The sequence below is a fragment of the Hyaena hyaena genome, unplaced genomic scaffold, assembly GCF_003009895.1.
Source record: "Hyaena hyaena isolate Hyena2069 unplaced genomic scaffold, ASM300989v1 scaffold_777, whole genome shotgun sequence".
NCBI lineage: Eukaryota > Metazoa > Chordata > Mammalia > Carnivora > Hyaenidae > Hyaena > Hyaena hyaena.
Genome location: NW_024081407.1, coordinates 597,998 through 619,036, shown reverse-complemented (window position 1 = coordinate 619,036; position 21,039 = coordinate 597,998). Strand labels below are relative to the sequence as shown.

The following is a 21,039-nucleotide window of genomic DNA, read 5'->3' as shown; positions in this document are numbered from 1 at the left end:
CTTTGGAAGCAGCAACCTAGTTCCTTAATGACAGCTGACAATGTTTTCCTTTAAGCAACATTAATCAAGGCACTCCTGAGGGAGTTTTGTGTGTTACATAAATGGCTCTCAGGGAGCATATGTAGATAATAAACAACAGGAAAAAAAAAATAGCAGTCACAAGATTATTATACTTTCAAGGTGTTAAAGACTACATTTATTCATTCATTCAATATTTACTGAGCAACTACCACATGCCAGCCACTGTGTTAGATGTTTGGGACTCCATCGTAAGCAAAACACATTATTTTCCCCCAATCTCATAGAGTTTTCTCTCCAGTGTGTAGGGAGCAGGATAAGCGAAACATCAAGTTTTAAAAAGAAATCTCAAAACATCACGATGACAAACTTTGAAGAGCACTAAAAAAAACAGAGAATGTGTCCCTCCAACATATACCCTTAAAGTAACCCAAAGGGATGGTATTAAGAGGGGGGGGCCTTTGGGAGGTGACTAAGTCATGATGGTGGAGCCCTCTTCAATGAGACTAGGGTCCTTATAAAACAGGCCCCCCTCCCGGGGTCGGGGGTAGTGGGCAGGCAGGCCCCTGCCTCCTTCAACCATGTGAGGATACAAGGTGAAGTCTGCCACTGAGAGGAGGGACATCGCTAACCATGCTGACACTTCATCTTGGGACTTCCAGCCTCCAGAACTGTGAGAAATAACTTTCTGTTGTTTATAAGCCACGCCAGGGGCCGGCAGGACTAAGCTGGGTGCTATACAGGCCTATGAAAGGAGTACCTGATCTAACTGGTTCTCTGCGGGGACGGAGTAAGCTTCTCTGAGAAAGCGATGGTAAGTGCTGAGATCTGAAGGATGACCAGGAAGTACTGGCACTGGGGGTGGGGGTGGGGCGCAAAAGGCTGCTGGGCAGATTGTGCAAAGGCTCGGAAATGAGGAGGGAGGAAACGCACCACAAGTCCCGAGAAACGTGAAAGTTCTTTCCGGCAGGTGTCTCCAATTCCCACCTCCCTTTCCCCAAATAACTTCCATCGAGTTACCAGCGCAGGCTATGGCGCGAATCTAATGAGCACTGTCCTGCGACTCCTGGGCCACTGGGCAGCGGGCAGCTGTGCCCTCCGGGGCGGATGGCTCGCCCACTTGCCCCAGCCACTCGCCCGCACACACCATTGCTACCGCGAGCACCGCGGCTCCTGCAGGGTGTGAGCTGTCCGCACTCGGCCAAGGAAGCAGCTGCGCTTCGGTGCGGGTTTCACCACGGACGCCCAGCCTCCCATGAAGCCCTCCCCTCCCAACCCCGCTCCCGGGAGCCCGGCTCGCCCCTCACACCCCCGGCCGCGGCCCCGCCGGGGTCTCCGCACCCAGGTACTGCCGGACCCCGAATGGTCCTCGGCGGGAACGGTACCCACGGCGGGCACCACGGCGGGCGTCTGGCCCCGCCGGCGGCCTGGGTAGCACCGCCCCCCGGACCCGTCAGCCTGCTCACCGGGTCCCGGGTCTCAGGAGTCACACGATCTGCGCGGACGCGACGGCAGCGACCACGCCACGGCCCGTCGTGCGCCGGTCCCCAGGGTCGGCCTCCTCGGACTCTTGAAGGAATATGCGGCCCCGCGGGGTTCGGCAGATGCGCGGTGCTCTCGGCTCGTTCCCTCTCTTCCAGCGCACAGAGCGGGGAAACACGGGGCAGAGTCCTTCAGAGACATGCCATTGGGGCCACCGTGGTGAGGCGAGGACTAGGATGTGGCCAGGCACTGGAAGCTTCGACTCTCGGGCCCATCTAGGCGGGCAGGCAGGTGTACGCTGGCCACGCGGAGAAAGGTAGCGCCAGCCGGGAGCTGAGAGCCGGGGCGGGGCTGCCGCGGGGTGGGGCGTGGTTTGGGATATCAGAGCCCGGCGGGGGCGGGGTCTGCCTGGCCGTGGGCGTGGCGCCTGAGGGAGCGGGCGTGGTCCACCTGCAGCAGAGGGGCGGGGCCAGAGCGCGGGAAGGAGGGCCGGCGGGGGCGGGGCCGGCCCGGCCGTGCAAAGCCGTTGAGCCGAGTGGGCGGGGTCGACCTGCAGCGGTTGGTGGCAGTTGGCGGGGTGGCTGGTGGCCGTTGGCTAGGCGGTTGGGGAGGGTTGTGAAGTTTGGTCTCACACCTGCGGTTAGGGTCATTCGTAGCAAGCTTGTGTTCAGTTCTGTAGAAAGCAGGGAACCGCGGCCACCCCAAGCTGCAATGAACGTCTGCTTCAGCGTGGTTATTCAGTAAAGAGAGAGGCCAGGCCACGGTGAGTCCTGAGAGGTGGGGGGAGAGAAGCTTAGATCAGTGGTTTTTCACCAAGAGGTGTCGAAAATGATTGCTGAGGAGTCAGCGGGATTGCTAGTGAAGCCAGGTGTTATCCTTTCATAATCTTGTTTCAGTAGATTGGAGAGCGGAGTAATAATAATTCTATTTACCCAGAGTGGCCTTACAGCGATAAAGCAATCCGGAGGGGACAGGAGTGTGCGCAGGCAGCACCGGAACGGGCCGAGCTCACCTGGCCCCTGATCTCTTCATGGGAGGTTCTCAGAGACTGGGGAAATTGGGGGGAGTTTGTGGGCAGCAAAAGGACGCCCCAGATCTCTAGATGTGGGCAGCTGAGGGTGGTGGGGAGCCTGGGCTGTGGCCCGTTCTGTGGGAAGCTCCTGCCTTTTAGTGTGGAGTTGGGAGCTGGCAAGCTCTCTTTGGGATCCCAAGTGTCCTATACCATTTTTATTCTCTTGCTTCAGAGAGCGCGTCCAGACCCAACAGATGGAAGCTGCCAGGAGACCAATTTAGACTTGATTAAAGGTAAGGACTGAGCTGACAACACCCCCATCCCTGGGATCAGGCAATCACTGGCCAGGAACAGTGAGCCCCATGGTGCAAAAAGCATGGTTTTGGAAATGAGAAGTCTCTCTGCTTCTGGTTTTGAGTTGGTCATTTATTTCCCCAAGGCCCTACTTCCTCACTTCTGAAATTCTGATAAGGAGGTTTTCCCTGCTATCTCATACCCTGTGGCAGAGGTGGACTTTGATAGCCGCTGTGAAGATGCTTTGCATAGTAAGGGTGACAAGAGCTAACAATTAGTGACTCCCGTCTCAGAAAGTGGAGGGGTTTTGCATGGTGGATATTGTTATTAGCCTCACTTTACAAATGAAAAGACTATGGCTACAGTCTATCAGAGAAGTACTTTGCCCAAGGTCTTACAGCAGGTTGGAGCAGAATCGGGGGCTTGACTGTATGCAGACTGACCCCAGAGCCTGTTCTCTCAGCATAAAACCTAAATCCTGTGGGACTTTGTTGTCGTTGTTGTTGTAATCAGTATTTTCTAGAACCAACTCCCAAATTTGGGTGAGATACTGAGCTGTATTTCCTCTAAATCCAGCAGTGAGATTTGCTGATTCCAATAATCAGCTCTACCAATATAGGCTTTTTGTTAATTACAGCTTAATTTCTCAGAGCCTTAAGTAGCCTTTTTACCTATAAAAGAGTCCTGACAACAGGTAAATATCCCTTGAGGTGGGGGCTAGTTTGAGGGGAGGTGCCTAGGAACAAAGGGATAAAAACTTAGATTAAAAAGGGCACAGAGGAGAGTTGTGGGAAGATGTCATATTAAGCAATTTGTCTCTCAAATCCTCTATAATGAAAGATCAGTTTAAATTTTAAAAATTTAAAAAAAAATTTAAAAAAATTTAAAAATTTCCTGTCTATAGTAGACTGATATTTTTGTAAAATACTATAAAAATGATTTACTAGAAAAATGAAATTAAAAACAGACATAATACATACCCAGTTTCCTGAATTAAAGACACAGAATCAACCTGCATTATATTAACCATCATTAGAATAAATGAAACAGGAAAAAAATTTTAAAACCAGTACACATTCATTGAAAGTAAAGTGTACAGGTGACCAATATAAAGAATCCCTACTATGCTTATAGCATTTTGTCATTACACACATGTGTTTACTTCTTGTTAATTTATCTAAAATAATTTGGGTTTATGACATTACTTGCAGGGGATAAGATATATCCAAATGACTTCTATGTTTTGTTTTAAAAAACTCATTAGAGAATGGCACCTGAGTGGCTCAGTCGGTTAGGTGTCTGACTTCAGCTCAGATCACGATCTCACGGTTCGTGAGTTCGAGCCCCGCGTCGGGCTCTATGCTGACAGCTCAGAGCCTGGAGCCAGCTTCAGATTCTATGTCTCCCTCTCTCTGCCTCTCCCCTGCTCATACTCTGCTTTTCTCTCTTTCAAAAATAAACATTAAAAAAAAGTCTTAATTAAAAGTCAAAATGATTATAACACCTATGTTGGATTATAGCTGACAAATCTTAAAATGATATAAGTGCAAAGCAGTCCTCCTGGGGCACCTGGGTGGCTCAGTCAGTTAAGCGCCTGACTTTGGCTCAGGTCATGATCTCGCGTTTCCTGGGTTTGAGCCCCGGGTCGGGCTCTATGCTTAAAGCTCAGAGCTTGGGGCCTGCTTCGGATTCTGGGTCTTCCTCTCTGCCTCTCCCCTGCTTGCATCTCTGTCTCTCTCTGCCTCTCAAAAATAAAAATAATGAAAAAAAATTTATCAAAATTAAGGCGGTCCTCCTGTGCACAAGTATACAGCTCCTGTCACACGGCCCTCACCAAGTTCTGTACCCTAGTCAATGAGAGGAGTTCATCGGTCACGTCCCGGGGCTTTGGGGAAACATCACATTATTACACATACATTTCTTAAACCATCCTTCTGTTCTTTCTGTCTACATTGTCTTGGACCAGCAGTAGTTTGCCAGCAGGCACCAAGCCACAGGCTACACTTTGTTGTTGTTTTTAACTTTTTTTTATTTTGAGAGAGAGAGTACGCACAAGTGGGCCAGAGAGGGGTGGGGGCGGGGGGGGCAGAAGAGAGACAATCCCAAGCAGACTTAGAGCCATCAGCGCAGAGCCCAGTACGGGGCTCGATCCCACAGGCTGTGAGATCATAACCCAAGCCAAAACCAAGAGTTGGACACTTAACCAACTGAGCCACCTAGGCGCCCTGACACATCACCCTTTGAATCCTATTGTCCTGGAATTTATGATTGGCACTTGTCAAAAATGCTTACTTGGCAAGAAAGGCTGCTCTAGGCTGGCTCAGCCCCGAGGACTGGGTGTGTCTTCTTCAAAAGCTACATTTACTTCACCTCAGGGTTATCTTTGTCAAGTGCCAGTCAAGGAAAGCTACAAAGTCCAGTGGGATGTAACTATCACACTGGATTTTTTTTTTTTATACCACCTCAGAGAATGACCTTGTTCTGCATATTGGCATTGCCAAAGTGGATGCCATTGTATTAGAGATTATAGTTAGCAAGGGAGGTGCTTCATATCCAGGATTTTTTTCTCCCTACCATCAGTAACAGAGTAATTAGGAAACATTAGACACAGATACCAATGATCTACTCTGATGGAGTAAGAAAGGTCTAACCACTAATGTAGAGCTGATAAAACACCTTTTAGTGGCTTTGAAAGTATAGAAACTGTGCCCTTCTCCTGCTCCTGACTTTGTGGAGGGTCTGAAGAATCATCTCAAATTCTGCCCTCAGACAGAGCAGGCTGTCCAAAGTGAACATTGGGGTGCACCTTCCAATGAACAAATCGGCAGTCAGCAAAGGAGGAGGGTGGGACACGGAAAGACCCGTGCGTGATCTCAATCCCATGATTGGGCTCCACGCTCCTGGAAGGAAGGAGTGAGTTTGTTAGCAGTTTTGTACAGCGCCCTGCATGGCAGTCATGAAATCTACGAGGTGTCCACAGACAGAAGTTAGTTTTCTAAAAGAGTAATTGCATCTCTCCTTTCGCGGTTCCCGGATTAATCCCTAAGACCTGCCCATCCTCTTAACAGTATCTGGGGCTTTCATTGTTTTAGCTGCTCACAAAGCCGCTTGTGAAAAATACTTTGCAAATGTCCTTTCCTCGTGAGCCTTTCCAGAAACACAGGGTAGAATGGCCCGCTTGTACATTTCCCAGCCTAATGGTAGAGGCTCTGAACTCAAAACAGACCTAAGTGTCTTCCCTCCCCCCACCAAAGTTTATAATCTTTTTCTTATTAAAAAAAAAGGTAAAAATAACATCAAGGAATGAAATTTCTATGGCCCTATGCTCTCTCTCGAAGTAGAACACGAATAGAATATTACACCAGATAATCACATTCATGAAAGAGATGTGGTTCAGCGAGTCTCAGCAAGGGGCAATTTTGTCCCACAGGGGACATTCGTCTGGAAATACTTTGGTTGTCACAACTGAGGGAGAAGGGGACGAGTGGGTAGAGGCTAGGGAGGCTGCTAACCACCCTCCCATGCCCAGAATAGGCCCCCGCGACAAAGAACTAGCTGGCCTCAAATAGCAGTCGTGGCAGGTAGCGAAACCATGATTCAGTTACATCTTTCTTCTAAGGTAATACTCTTGTGGACTTATTTCTAGAAATTGTTAATCCCTGACATTTTATTCTTCGGGGCTTCCTTCTACGGGTAAGTCTTGCCAAAATGAGCCTTTTTCCTGTTTCCCAAATAAAGTGTATTTGTAAAGTGTACGATTAAAAACAATTTAAAGATACAAAGAGCTACTCAGTGGAGGATGCCAGTAATCCTACTTCTGGTAGTTTCTAGAGAAGTAGATTATAATATGGGCCTTGCAATTTTCAGGGGAATCTTCACTTCAGGGAACAAATGCACCCCCAAATAAGAAGGCATCAGTATACCAGAGAAACACATGCAGTCTGAACAGACACAGAGTTCTATGGCTCGTCAAGTCCTCTGATGTGGCGGCCTGGCTTTAAAGCTGGCCTTAGCATCAGTCTCGTGGGTTTCGTCGCTGTGTCCCGCTCCCCACCTCGGTCACAGCCGAGGCTTCAGCAGCTTCGTGTCCACTGAAGACCTTTTTGAGGAGCATCGAAGTGTGAGGAACTGAAGTGTGAGCAAACTGTATTCCACCTTCCACAGAGCGCCGTGGAAATCCTAGTGGGGCCGGGTGTGACTACAATGAGGTCAGACCCAGGTGTCAGCTACACTGAGGTCAGGCCCAAGTGTCGGCCTGGGACTTCCAGTCTTCTCTGTGTGTGGATTTTCCGGACTTCAGATAATTGTCCTTGGTAGACCTCAGTGACGGCGGCTTCAGGATTGATGATAAGCCAGCTGTAGCTGACACGAGCCAAAAGGAATTCCTATAGTAAATGGGAGAGTTCATGGAATCTCTCCAGATAGGGCATGGAGAGTTTGGTGCATCAGTGGGTTTTTAAGAACATCTTTGCTCTTCGTGAACGCTGGCACGTCACTTCCGCTTCAGACAAAACTTCTGCATCTGGTGCTTGTAGTCCTATTGTGGGGAATGGGGGGGGCGGGCAGGGTACCTTCAGGTGGAGGCTTCTAGCATGTCATTTTGCACTTCTGTGTCCTGATATGTCTTCTTTTACTGATTTATTTTGATCAGTTTATCTTGAGCAAGTGTCCCTCATTAAAGGAAGACGGAGAGAGTATTCCCCCCTCTCCCCCCAAGAGGAGGCAGCAGCCACGTCTCCTCTGGGGAGGAATCCATGATCGGTCTGGTTTGGAGGGCACCATGGGGCACGCTATCCCAAGGATCAGCCAGCTTGCGGGTGCATCTGCAGGGCCCTCTTCTGATCCAGGTGAGAGCCGGACTTTCCCCATTCATTTCCAGACTCGCAAGGGACAGGCATCCCTGCAGTGGTCTGAGCAACCTCAACCTTTGCCAAACTGAAGGCCAGGGGCTGTGTCTAGCCACTTTATGCAAGCCCGAGATGCAAGAGCGCACAAAATGGGAAGACACTCTAAAACCCCTTTCCCCCCCTAATTTTAGACCTTTTTGTAACAGTAGGAATGCCGATTTTTGTGGGGGAGACGTTTTTTAAGGAATGTACTCCTCTTGGGGACAGAAATCTGTGCGGGTGGTTTAAACTGCTTTCTCAACCCACTGTGCTGGTGGTTGGGAGCAGTTTTCTCGAATGTTTAGTTTTGTGAGAGAAAGCAGAGGAAGGGCTGGGGGTGGGAGGGGTGGTGGAGGGGGAACTGAGGATCGGAAGTGGGTTTGGCTCTGACAGCAGCAAGCCCAATGCAGGGCTTGAACTCATGAACCGTAAGATTATGACCTGAGCTAAAGTCAGTCATTCAGCTGACTGAGGCCACCAGGTGCCCTGGGAGCCATTTTCTGTGTGGACTGCATTGACCACTGAGTGACCCACTCTGGAAGGAGTTCATACTTCCTGTTGCAGAATTGTCCTGTAGCCGTAACAAAAGTTCCTCTGTGTCTATGGAAGACAATAGAAACTTCATCTCCTCTAACACCTACAGTCGTTGCAGGGAAGATCAGATAGGTTCTTTTTGTCTAGTGCATCAAATTTCACTCTCCCTTTCGAATTATTTAAGGCTGGCTTTGGTAGTTCCTTCTTAAAGAATGTCAAATTGTGGTTTCATTGAGATCCATTTAGAATTCGTAAGAGGAACGCTGGCCAAGCTGACACATTCATCTGGAACTCAAGGAAGGCTAAAGCGAGGCCCTATATATACCACCCTGCCACCATGTGTCCCAACAGGTTGTGTGTTTGAGTACTCTGCAGGCCTCCTCAAGTCTTTCCCATTGTCCCTATGACCCAGTGCCGACTGTAATCTGGAACCTATAATTCCGACAGCTGTAGCAGGTACATAAGAAACGGTGTGAAGGTAACGCACTTCCGTCTCAAACCAGCTTTGAAGTCGTTAGCCTTAGGAATCTTGGACTGTCTGAAATACTGGGAAGGAGCACACAACGATCCTGCCTCTTCCCAGAAATCGTTTCACTGGAAATTATCATTTTTCACAGGAGATATTCTTGATTGTCCTTCTTGACAGTCTAGTGACCTTAACATTTTCCCTGTGGTAAGCGTTTTTTGGTATTTCCTCATTAATAGCAGTGGGCAAAGCACGGTTCTCTCCCAGGGTCTGTTAGGCATGGGAATTCAGTATACCGCTGCCATGTTTCAGAGCCCAAGCACAGAGTCCAGGCCTCGTGTTTTTTTTATAGCTTTATTGAGGTATAATTGACATACAATAAACTTCATGTATTTAAAGTGTGCAGTTGGATGTGTTTTTAGCATATGTATACCTCGCTGCAACCATCTCCACATTCAGGATAATGAACACATCACCCCCAAAGGTTTCTTCATGCCCCTTTGCAACCCCTCTCTTCCAAACCTCCCTTAAACTTTTAACACATTATTTCAAAGTTGAAGACAAAATGTGGGAAAGCTATTCTACCCATTCAGCGAGTCGGGTATAATCTCAGCTCCGGGACAAGGTAAGGAAATTTTGACAATTACAGACCCAATGTTACTTTTGGACCCAGGTGTGAAGATCCTCAATGAAACACTGGGTAATTCATCAATTATGGGAAAAATAGGACCAATTACAATTGTACCCCACAGACTTCCCTTTTTATTCTCTAGGGTATTGTATTTTTTCACCCAGTCTTTGTTCCTTTTTCCCCGTCTTCCAATTTCCTAACACTTTTAGCTTTAGATGGTATTCTCATTTTATCCTGACATTATAAAACAAGATGACTGTTTTCTCACAAGCTCCTGGAGGGGAAATGTGCCCTAGGTGAAGAATGGTTGCTAGTAGGTAGCAATCACCCACTTTTCAAATGAAAGGAGCAGAGCAATGAAGTTATATTTGATTATAATTTTCTTAGTGTCTTCTGTCAATCCCTTGAGTCCCTGAGAAATACCAGTGAAGTTGCCAAGGCATTCATTTGCCAGGTACTTTAATGTGTGTCAAAGCTCCTAAAAAAGACTTCTTTGACCAGGAGGGTAAGTCCCAACAAATAGGTCTTCTATGATAAAATACTGATGTTCCATTCAGTCTGTCTCTAACATTCATGGTATTTAGGAATGATATGTGACTGAATATTGAATATTTCATAAATATTTATGAAATGCTAGCTTAGCACTTGAACTGGATGGTGAAATGAAAATGGAGAAAATGCTCTACAAAAATTGCTAGGATCGGGGCATCTGGGAGACTCAGTTGGTTAAGCATCCGGCTCTTGATTTCAGCTCGGGTCATAATCTCATGAGTCACGAGATTGAGCCCCATGTCCAGGCCTGCCCTGACAGTACAGAGCCTGCTTGATATTCTCTCTCTCCTGCTCTCTCTGCCCTTCCTCTGCTCACACACACACTCAAAATAACAAAATCGCTAGGACCAGAGGCATACGTGCACCTTAAAACACTATCAAATCAAGGGCTAAGTTATGGTACACTCGGATAGAAAGGAATGTGAAGGCTCTAAAAAGGTAGCTGTAACTATTATTTGTAGGCTGTATATATAATAGGAGCACTTAGAACAGCCTAGCCGACAAAGTACTTTCACTTTAATAGTGGGACTGTTGGGGTCAGGTGGTTGGAATGGCGACATGAGAGATACAAGTTCCCTAGTTGAAACAGGGACGCCGGTGTAATGGGAAAGAGTACAAGGCAGGTCCGGCCTGATCGTGGAGGACCCAACAAAATTGCCATCTACACTGGGGTACTCAGAGCCCTCTGCCCACACCAGGGGAGGTCAAAAAGGCAAATGGAGTGCCATATACCTATGCAGGGAGGAACACGAGGAAGTGCTCCCCGCCCACCTCTCCTAGTCATCCCAAAGTCCCCCAGTGTGCTCCTGGGTGTGTGACCACAGGGCATCTGACTTCAACCATGGGCTCGAGAAAAGCTTTAAAGGCCCTTCCTCCCCACTGACCCCACATGAAGGCATGATGTGAAGAACTTCTGTCTGCTGGAGAGTTCCATTCCAACACAAGAGGACAACGACAGCAACGTACCCTCAACTATTCTTCAGCTCAGCTCACTGACCAGTGCTGGAATAGAACCCAAATCCTCGCTACTGTCTAGTGACAGACCCCGGGAGAGCGGAAAGTTCTCTGGGATAAAGACAGGCTATTTTTAGAGGTAAAGTGACAGGATCTAAATGTTGACAAGTTCAAGCCAGAAGGCCTTGGGCCTATCTGTGTTCTTTTAGGACCAGTATATGGCTGTGCTTTCAAACTTGGTCCATCCCCCCCACCCCCGCCACCCCATAGTTTACCACTGGGTTGATGTGGGCCATGACAAGAAAGGATCCAAGGGACTCAAGAGTTTTGACTTGAGGAACTAAAAACTGTTGCTCTTAACTGAGATCTTAAAAAAACAGTATATGGTTAGCATGGATTTTGGCATAGAGGTTTAAAAATTCACTTTGAGACATGCTAAGTATGGAACGTTTAAAGGGATATTTTTGATAAGCTGGATAAAAATTACGCAGCACCATGATTTGATGCATTTAAATATCATGTGCTGTTATTTGATGTAAACATGAAACATCTCCCGGAAAAAGATAATTGGAGCTCTATTAAGATGAATTGGATTATATACTAAATGGATTGGTTAAGAGATGAAGGGAAGATTGCTGTCTCATGGAAAAAGCCAAATCCTAATGATCATATATGTATTTCTCATATATCTGTATGTTAACTGGGTTGATCATACATTATGGAGGGAGGGACTTGAAAAAAAGAGTTGACGTGAACTTTATCTCTATGGCCATCTGACTGTAGGTTAACTTTCTTGCTTCTTGCTTCTGGGAACCTGGTAAGAGAATATGTTAGCTGTACTGGTTCCAGAACATTGGGTAGATCTTATGATGCAGATCGATGCTTCTAAACCAGGAGTTTTGTAGCCTTTTCCTCCTGAAACAGAAAACCTTTGCCTCCACATGATGGGCAGTGCAATGTATTGATATGTGGTTCTGGCTCTATTGGGTACAGTAAGACCAAGGAAAAAATAATTCCTCAGGCCCATCCCTCTGTATGAATTATGGAGGAAGAAGACCTCAACCTCAGAGAAACACCTGGGGCTGTTTGCTCTGTGGTGACTCTCTTTGAAAATCTCTGCATGACGATTTTACATGGCGTCCAAAAGATGAACCAGGTACTGTTATTTGTTGTTATCAAGCAAACTCTTGAAATTTGTAAATTCTTATGCTCCTTTTAATAGAGGCTGCTTGCTAACGGCACACAGGCACCCTGAGATTGTTTGGTGAACCTTTTGCTTATAACTATGGGCAAAATGTCATGGAGCGATGTTAACTTGCTAAACTTAAATTTTTATGTTCAGTATATTTTGTGTTTATTATCTGCATCACTAGATAATACTTCTTGAACTACTGTATTGCTGAATCAAGAGTTGTAGGGCTAGAGATTATATAATTGAGAATATAATTGAGAAGGGAATAACCCCGGATTGCTTGTTAGAACTGGATTACTTTGTAACTATTTCAGTTATTTAAACTGAAGCAAGAAGTCACTCCTTTAAAATAAGAGGTGATGGGGCATCTGGGTGGCTCAGATCTGGGTGGCTTACGCATCTGACTCTTGATTTCAGCTCAGGTCATAATCTCAAGGTTGGTGGGTTTGAGCCCCGCGTGGGGCTCTGCACAGACAATGCAGAGCCTGCTTGGGATTCTCTCCATCTCCCTCTCTCTGTCTTTTCCTCACTCATGCGCACTCTTTTTCTTCTCTCAAAGTAAATAAATAAAATAAAATAAAAAGTTGTTGCATCATTGAAAGATTTTTGACACTACCAAATAGCTTCCACAACCCTGTTTGGCAATGGATTATTAGAGTGGTGAATTCACTTAATTATTAGTGATGGATGTGTTCTTACTGATTTTGGTACTTCTATGTTCAGATTGTTGTTAAGTCATTGGGCTTGGGCCCTGGGGTGGCATGGGGTGACATGTAGTGTGTGAGGGTCACTGATGGGAGAGAAGCCCCTGTCAGTTAAGGATACAAGTTACGCCCCAGCATTGGCCCGCAGCTGCGCAGTGAGGGAACATGTGGTGAGGTGCAAAGCAAATACTGAGAATGAATTATTGTTACCTAGAAGCTCATAAGCAAATTAAAAAATTTTTTTAATTTTTTTTTTTTTTTTTTTTATTTCTGAGAGAGAGAGAGAGAGCGTGAGCAGGGGAGGGTCAGAGAGAGAGGAAGACACAGAATCTGAAGCAGCCTCCAGGCTCTGAACTAGCTGTCGGAACAGAGGCCGATGCGGGGCTCGAACCCACGAACCATGTGATCATGACCCGAGCTGAAATCGGATGCTTAAAGGACTGAGCCACCCAGGTGCCCCCATAAGCAAATTGTTAAGAATACACATATGCTCACCAGTTGACATAGTTCAGGTAAAACTTTTCAAAAGCATACTCCCCCGTTCACTTTCCTTCTTACCCCCACCCAGAGCAAGTGTAATTTACTATGGCGAAGATAAAAAGAAACATCTAAGGAGAACCCCAGCATTGCCCAAAGTCCTGATTCTCTTTAATCTGCTTTTATGTTTTTATGTTAAGAATTGTTTCTTTCAAAATTCTACAGAAAATTTCAAGCATAGAGAATATTATATTGAATACTGGTATACCTATGAACCTTCCATCATAAATATTTTACTATATTTGGCCTGATGCATACCTATCCTTCTATTGATTGATTCATCTTATTTTTATACATTTCACAATAAGCTACAGACACCAATACACTTCCCCTGAAATACTCCAGTACGCATACCATTATCTAAAGTTCAATATTTCTTATTTGCAAATTATTTTCTTTTGAGGTAACATTTACATATAATGAAATGCAGAAATAGTAAGGAAGCATTCACCGAGTTTTGACAAATACATCTTTCTAACTCACTTATCAAAATATAAAATAATACTGTCCCATAGAAATGTAATTCAAGTCACATATATAACTTAGAATTATATGTTACATTATAATTTTAGAATTATAGAATTTTCTACTAGTTACATTAAGAAAGTAAAAAGAATCTGCTGACATTTATTTTCCTAATATATCATTTTAAATATATAAAATATTGGAATCTAACATGCAATAGTAAACTACTACTACTGAGATGTTTTATATTCTTTCCTACTTACGTCTTCGAAGTCTGGAACACATCTCAGTTCAGACCAGTCACATTCTAGGTGTTCAGCATGCCCACGTGGCCTGGCCAGTGGTCCTGTATTGGATGGCACATATAGAATGTTACCATTCCCCAGAAAGGCCCCACGCCCCTTCCACTCAGTCTCCATATCCACCCCCACAGAGGCTCCATTGTTCTGGGTTTTCTCTCCTAAAATTGTTCAGCACTGCCAGTCCTACCAGTTGTGGTACAGCGTGTAGCCTTTTGTGTCTGGCTTCTTTCACTCGGCATAATGTTTCTGAGATTCATTTATGTTATCATCTGTACTCAGCAGCTGGTGGTTGGTCTGACAGAAACCGCTAGACCCTTTCCAAAATGGCTGCCCCATTTTATATCAGCAAGTATAAGAGTTCTGATTCTTCTACATTCAACATGATCAATCTTTTTAATTTTAATCATTCCAGTGGGGGTGTAGTGGTATCTCCCTGTGGTGTGTTTTGCATTTCCCTAATGGCATATGATGTTGAATGTGTTTATATGTGCTTATTAGCCATTTGTGTTATCTTCTTTCATAGAAGTGTCTGTTCAAGTCTTATGCCCATTTCAAAAGTGCGCTTATTTTTCATTAGAGAATTTGTTATATATGTCAGTCTTTTGTCAAATATATATTTTACAAATATCTCTTTACCTAATCTGTGGTTTGCTTGATTTCCTAATGGTCTCTTTGGATAAGCAGCAGTTTTAACTTTGGTTGAAGTCTAATTTATCAATTTTTTTCCTTTAAAAGCGTTGTTTTCTGTTCCTAAGAATGCTTTGCCTATTCTCAAGTCTGAAGGTGTTGTTTCAAGCATTATAATTAACACTCTAATCCTTTTTGGATGAAGTTTTGTAGACATTGTGATATATATATCTAGTTGCCCTGGCCCCTTCTGTAGAAAGTTTCCTTTCTCCATAAGGTTAATAACTTTGGCACCTGTATTGAAAATCAGATGACGGTATAAGTGAGCACCTCTTTCAGTGCTATTTTGTTTTACTGATGTAAGTGTTGATCTTATTATATTATCTTGTATCATGTTACCTTAATAGCTGTAGCTTTATAGTAAGTCTTGAAATCCCTCATTCTTAATCTAACTTTGTTCTCTTTTTGGGGTAAGATCACTTTAGATGTTCTAGATCCTTTGCATTTCCATACAAATTTTATAATTAGTTTGCCAATTTCTACCTAAAAAGCCTATTGGTGTTATGCTTGGGATGGTTAATACCTACAATCTGTAATAATCTACAGATCTATTTGTGAGGAACTGACATCTTGCTGATGTTCTTCCATCCATCTCTTCCCATACAGAAACATGATCTGTCTCTACATTTATTTAGCTATTCTTTAATTTCTACCAAAAGTATTTTTTAGTTTTGTAAACATGTTTTTTGATGCTATAGGAAATGGAAATTAAGACCTTTATTTTCCAGTTGTTTGCTGCTAATACATAAAAAATCCAGTTGACTTTGGAGCACCTGGACGGTTCATTCGGTTAAGTGTCCAACTCTCGATTTCGGCTCAGATCATGATCTCTCAGTATGTGAGATTGAACCCCACGTTGTGCTGCACTGACAGCACGGGGCCTGCTTGGGATTCTCTGTCTCCCTCTCTCTCTGCCCCTCCCCGGCTCACATTCCCATGTGTGCGTGTGCTCTCTCTCAAAACAAAGAAATTAAAACCTTAAAAAAATACTATTGATTTTTACAGAATAGTCTTATATGCTGTGACCATGCTCAATTCTCTTACTAGTTCTAATAGTTGAAGATATTCTAGGCTTTTTCATATAAATGCTCGTATCATTTCCAAATAGAGACTGTTTTCTTTTTAATCATGATGCCTTTTCTTTCTTGCCTTTTGCACAAGATATACAGTAAAATGTTGAGTTAAAAAAAAGTCATAAATGGGTATTGAATTTTGTCAAATGTCTTTTCTGTATCTGTTGAAAAGTTTTTTTGTTGTTTTTTAAAGACATTAAAAACATCACAAAATTCATTACTGTAGTGCCACATAGCTTGTGCACAAGGCTGCCATCTAGCTAATGAATGACAGAGGACACACACATGTGCCTGCTGACTTGAAAGCCTCGTTTTTTTTTTTTTTTTAGAGAGAGAGAGTGTGCCCACGAGAGGAGGGAAAGGGAGGGGAAAAGGGAGAGAGAGAAGAGAGAAGAGAGAGAGAGAGAGAGAGAGAGGGAGGGAGGGAGAGAGAGAGAGAGAGAGAGAGAGAGAGAGAGAGAATCATAAGCAGGCTCCACACCCAGCACAGAGTCCATCGTGGGGCTTGATCTCATGACCGTGAGATCATGATCTGAAGTGAAATCAAGAGTCAGGCTTAACCAACTGAGCCACCCAGTCACCCCAAAAGCCCCCGTCTTTCACCAGGCACATGGTGCCCTCAGGCCGGTGGAACATAAGAATTCTTGGGACAATGTTTTCCTTTTTTTCTCTTTATTTTTATGGATAAAATGCAACATACAGATTTAACAATGGAAGCCAAAACAGATGATTGAATATTAGCTTTTGAGATGGGAGACAACATAAAAACATTGGCATTTCTCACAACATTACATCATTTCTTAATCCGGTCACAGAGTTTTAGAAAGTAGTTGAAAAATGGCTGAAAGAAAAAGATGTTGTTTTTGAATTAAGGTGTATGTGTGTATATGCGTGTGTTAAACCATTTAAAATGTTTGAAAGAAACATTTTAATCCATGTCATACTATTTTTTGTTAAATGACATATTTATGGAAAACAGTTGAAAATGCTTGTCAGAAACTAGGAACTATTTAATCCCATAATATATATTCTTTTCAGGCATGTAAAACATTTGTGAAAAACAGTTGAGATATGCTTGATAGAAAGAAGGGGATTTTAATCTCATGTTCTTTTCTGTCAAGTGCAATATGGGGAAAGCAGTTGAAAATGCCGGGAAGAAGAGATGACTCTTAATCCCTGCGCTTGAAAACCTGCACTGCACGTGGTGAAACACACAAGACAATGACTAAGGAACAGACTTCTATCAGAGTATACCACAGGTCACAGTTACAGAGTATTTTTGGCTTTAAAGCTTTCGCTACAAATATTTTATATCATTAAATGTATATCATTAAATGTACATTGAAAGCTAACTGAAGTGACTTAAATAATAATAAGACCCAGGGACAGTTTGTAACAAAAACTGTTAAAGTCCATGCGTTTTTTTTCCCCAAGAAAGGCAAGTGAGGTAGTTTATACTGTATACACATTGTATTGAAATTAATATTCCAGTTTTTTTGAAGATCACTGACTCCAAGAATCATATCTCCCCATGAGCTGCTAACCAAAGGGATCCTCCTTCACAGAATGCAGAAAACAATGAGCCAGCTCTAGGGGTTTTCCTGGGTGTCACCAAAATGTTAACTTTCTCCAATACTTCCCGGGATATTATTTTCCTAGGTGGGAAGCTAGTGAAAACTGGATCTAGAAGCCTGGGGACCTGAGTCTTCTCTTGTTTGCAAACACACTACTCAATTTTATTGACTACTGTAATATTTTAAAACCACCTTTGACAAAGCAAAAATAGTTTGAGTAATTATTTGACAGACATCTTTGAATTGTAACTGTAGAGGTTTGTTTATTCCTTAAGAATAAAGTTAGTAAAAAGAACCTCTACTCATACAAAAATTGGTCTGTGTGTCTCCTGAAAATTCTCCTCAAATCAGTCAGTTATCCTATGACAAAGAATAAAAGTTAAGTCGAAAGGCAGTGGGACTGACATGGCCCTTCCATATTACATAGCTATTTGAAAGTTGTCACACATCCTTAAATACATTCAAGTGATTAACCTAAAGCTATGGACTCAGCTGAATCTTTGACCTCTGACACCACACAAAAGGGGGTAAGAAATTCAGAAATGTACTGTTTTTTACCTGTCATCTGTTACCTACTTATTTACAAATGATAAGTGGAGTGAATCTCAAAATGCTTAGAACTTATGTATGGGTTCTACTGTGTTTTCAGTTCAAAGATAGGAAAATTAATACGAGTTGTAAATCTTCTATATGAACACGGTAGAATTTAACGATGCTAAATTACAGGAAACACAATAAGAAAAATCAGTCCCTGTTTTTATATATACATGGAAGCATAAGGTAGCGAATTTGAAGATTTTCTTCCATGTGTGTGGGTATAAATTACCGCCATGTTATGTCTGCCTAAAGTAAAATGTTTATTTCTGTCATCTGAAGTATCAAGTGATAAAAGTATTTTTCTGAACTCTTGAAATTCATCATGTAAACTCACATGCCATCGATTAGCCAACCACCGAAAACTGAGGAAATGTAGGAATAAATAAAAACTGATAGAAACGCATTTATCTTCTAATGGGTTTTCAGGCACGGGAAATAAAAATTCTCAAACAAATAAAACAAATGGATATTTGAGTTCTTTATAAAAAATATAACAAAATATTAATGGCCAGAAACACAATTATCTACATGGTGAATACAAATAATGTTTTAAGAGATATCAAGGCATAATGCAGCATATGAAAGATTTCTTCTATACATGGGCTTCAGTTATCATCACATTATGTTTTGAGAATTGCTAAGTAGATGAAATGTCTTCTGTATTTGTGAGCAACTTTACTGTTTGAACTGCAGAAGAGAGTCCTCTGGGCATAAAATCTCAGTAAAACTGATACAAATTCATCAAAATCCCAATCTGCAGATTCTAATCCAAAGCATGCATGTGGGATAAATGCTCCTGTCCCCATTTCTAGCTAACCCTGGAAGAAGCGTATGTGCAGGTGCAGAGGAAAGGCAGAGCCGTCTGACCCCTAGGCACGTTTCCCATTTGCTCTGCATTAGCTCGTGGAGCAGTGTATGTTCCCACCAGGTGCCCGTCTGGGAAACGGCTCCGTAGGGTCTGCACGGGGAGACCGTTTTCCAGCTTTGCCAAAACTGCATCTGATTTTAAAGCCCGAGCCTAGTCCTCAGTGCTTGGCCATGTCTACGGCTGATGAACAGAAACAAAATATGCTTCTACAGCATATAAAATCTGGATATAACAGTATTTTTCAGTATTCTTGGATAAAGAACAGTTGGATAAAGGCAGTTCTATATTTTTAAGTTGGGGTGGCAGAAGTGACTATCTACAATTGTGAAATATAAAAAATGATATGTTTGATCAGGAAAGGAAATCTGTGTCTGGCACAGAGAAAGCTATTCGTTGAGCACCAGAATCAGGATGAGAAAATCGAGGTTCTGTGATTATTAGCTACACAGAAGTTATGAGAGAGTAAGGACACCCTCTGTTGGACTAACCTTTGCTATGGGGACCAGTGCTCATCAGAGAAGAAGCTTTAAAAATAGCAATTTTCAACAGTCCACGATAGAGAAATGGTCATTTGCACCAGAATGCTGATCGTCATAATACAGTACGACATACGTAACAATACAGTGTTCCTTCGAGAGAAGTTCGTCCTCCTTCAATTTGCGAGCAAGTCAGAGCATAAATATCGTATGCATAACTTTAGAAACTGATTCCCTTTGAAAAGTAGATCTGAATTATTTTGCAGAGCAGAAATTATTGATATTTCTGGCATTCTTGTTCAAAAAGGTCCACCCGTATATGTAACACAGGTATAAAAATGACTCTCTTCCACCTCTTGTCTTTGGTAGCGTTTGCTACATAAAGAAGTGTTTCTTATCTCTAGGTATAGGGCCAAGTTCATTTCTGCTGTGAAGTCAAAGTACTAGAAATGACTAGAGTTCCACACACTAGATTGGCCTTTCTTCTGGAAGGATCACATCATCTTTCCTTCACTCTTCACAGGAAGCACAGGAGAAAGCCCCAGCTCAGAGAGTCAACCAGCGCCTCCTCCACGGTTCACGCTGACAGTGCCGGGAGACACCACTTGGGCTGAGAAACACCAAGAGGGTTATTGGAGCACACATGTCACAAGTAGTCTCGCTTTTTTTCCTACCAAATGTAGAATCCTGGCATGTGATACTTGATAGCTGCCATCTTGGAGGGTATTTCAAAAACTTGGTTGGGGTTTAATCACCCACTCTGCTTGAGGATTTACATGATATACATCCAATATATAAGCATCTGGATCCAAGCAATGCTGCCCTAAAGGAAAGAGAGAATCAGAGAATGGTTTTGACAGCGCACGCTTCTATGTGTGCACATGCATGTGTGTGTTGGAAGGTGTGAAGGCCAATCTCTCAGCCAAAAGTAAGTAGATACATAGTAAAGTCTCCTTAGCAAAGCTAGTCGGCCTGCCTTCTTGCCTTCCTCTTTCCCTCTTTTTGTTTCCTTCTCACTGTGAAATACTTCACATAAATCCCATGCAAAATGGTGGAAAGATGTGGGCAAATTATTCCCTAGACTCACCATATGAAATCAGGAAAATTTGGAGAGAACTTGTTTAAGGTATAAACTGATGATTTATAAAATAATACATGTCCTCTAACGGTTTTACAGATAATAACTTGACCAGGCCGAGAAAAGATTAAAATTACATTCATTTTAGGAATGGTCATTTTGTTTCTTTACTACGGATGCAATGCCCACAGGCAGGAGATCTAGAAATGATAACAACAACAACAACGAATCATTCCATGAAGCAAATACATTTGAAAATCTTTATGTACAGTGTGTTTGAAAAGTATACCAAAGTATCAAACAAAACTATCAATATTTGACTGCTTGCTTCATTCACTCATTCATTTATCAAGTATTTCTTGAAAGTGACGATATTCCAGGTACTCTTCCAGGGGCTAAAGGTACAGAAATACATCAGATAATCAAAACCACTTGCCCTCAGGGCACTTAGTTCTCAAAGTGGTAAAAGGCAACCAGCAAATAAGCAAATATGATCTAAAGTAAGTCTGGTGGTGATGAGAACATGAGAGAACAACAAAGCCTGGTAAGGTACACCTAGAGAGAGTGAGGTCCTGAAAGGTGTCTTCGAGAAGGTGACACAGTGGCAAACACCTGCAAGAGGTGAGGGAATGGAAATCACCGCTCTAAAGGAGAGCA

General features: G+C 43.3%; 1 protein-coding gene and 1 long non-coding RNA gene across 7 annotated transcripts in view; one reads left to right on the top strand and one right to left on the bottom strand.

Annotated features, from left to right (window-relative positions):
• The first annotated feature begins 2,112 nt into the window (after positions 1 to 2,112).
• Positions 2,113 to 16,969, top strand: LOC120221365. The gene is made up of 3 exons (XR_005525791.1): positions 2,113 to 2,263; positions 2,745 to 2,805; positions 16,911 to 16,969. It is a non-coding gene; the product is annotated as an uncharacterized LOC120221365 (long non-coding RNA).
• The window catches only part of ARHGAP28 (Rho GTPase activating protein 28), a 223,163-nt gene continuing 218,580 nt past the window's right edge, over positions 16,457 to 21,039 (bottom strand). For all 6 annotated transcript variants that reach the window (XM_039218727.1, XM_039218725.1, XM_039218726.1 and 3 more), the window contains one exon: positions 16,457 to 20,127. In XM_039218727.1, coding sequence (XP_039074658.1) covers positions 20,033 to 20,127 — 95 coding nt within the window. In that variant the 3' untranslated portion in view covers positions 16,457 to 20,032. The remainder of the gene's footprint in view (positions 20,128 to 21,039) is intronic.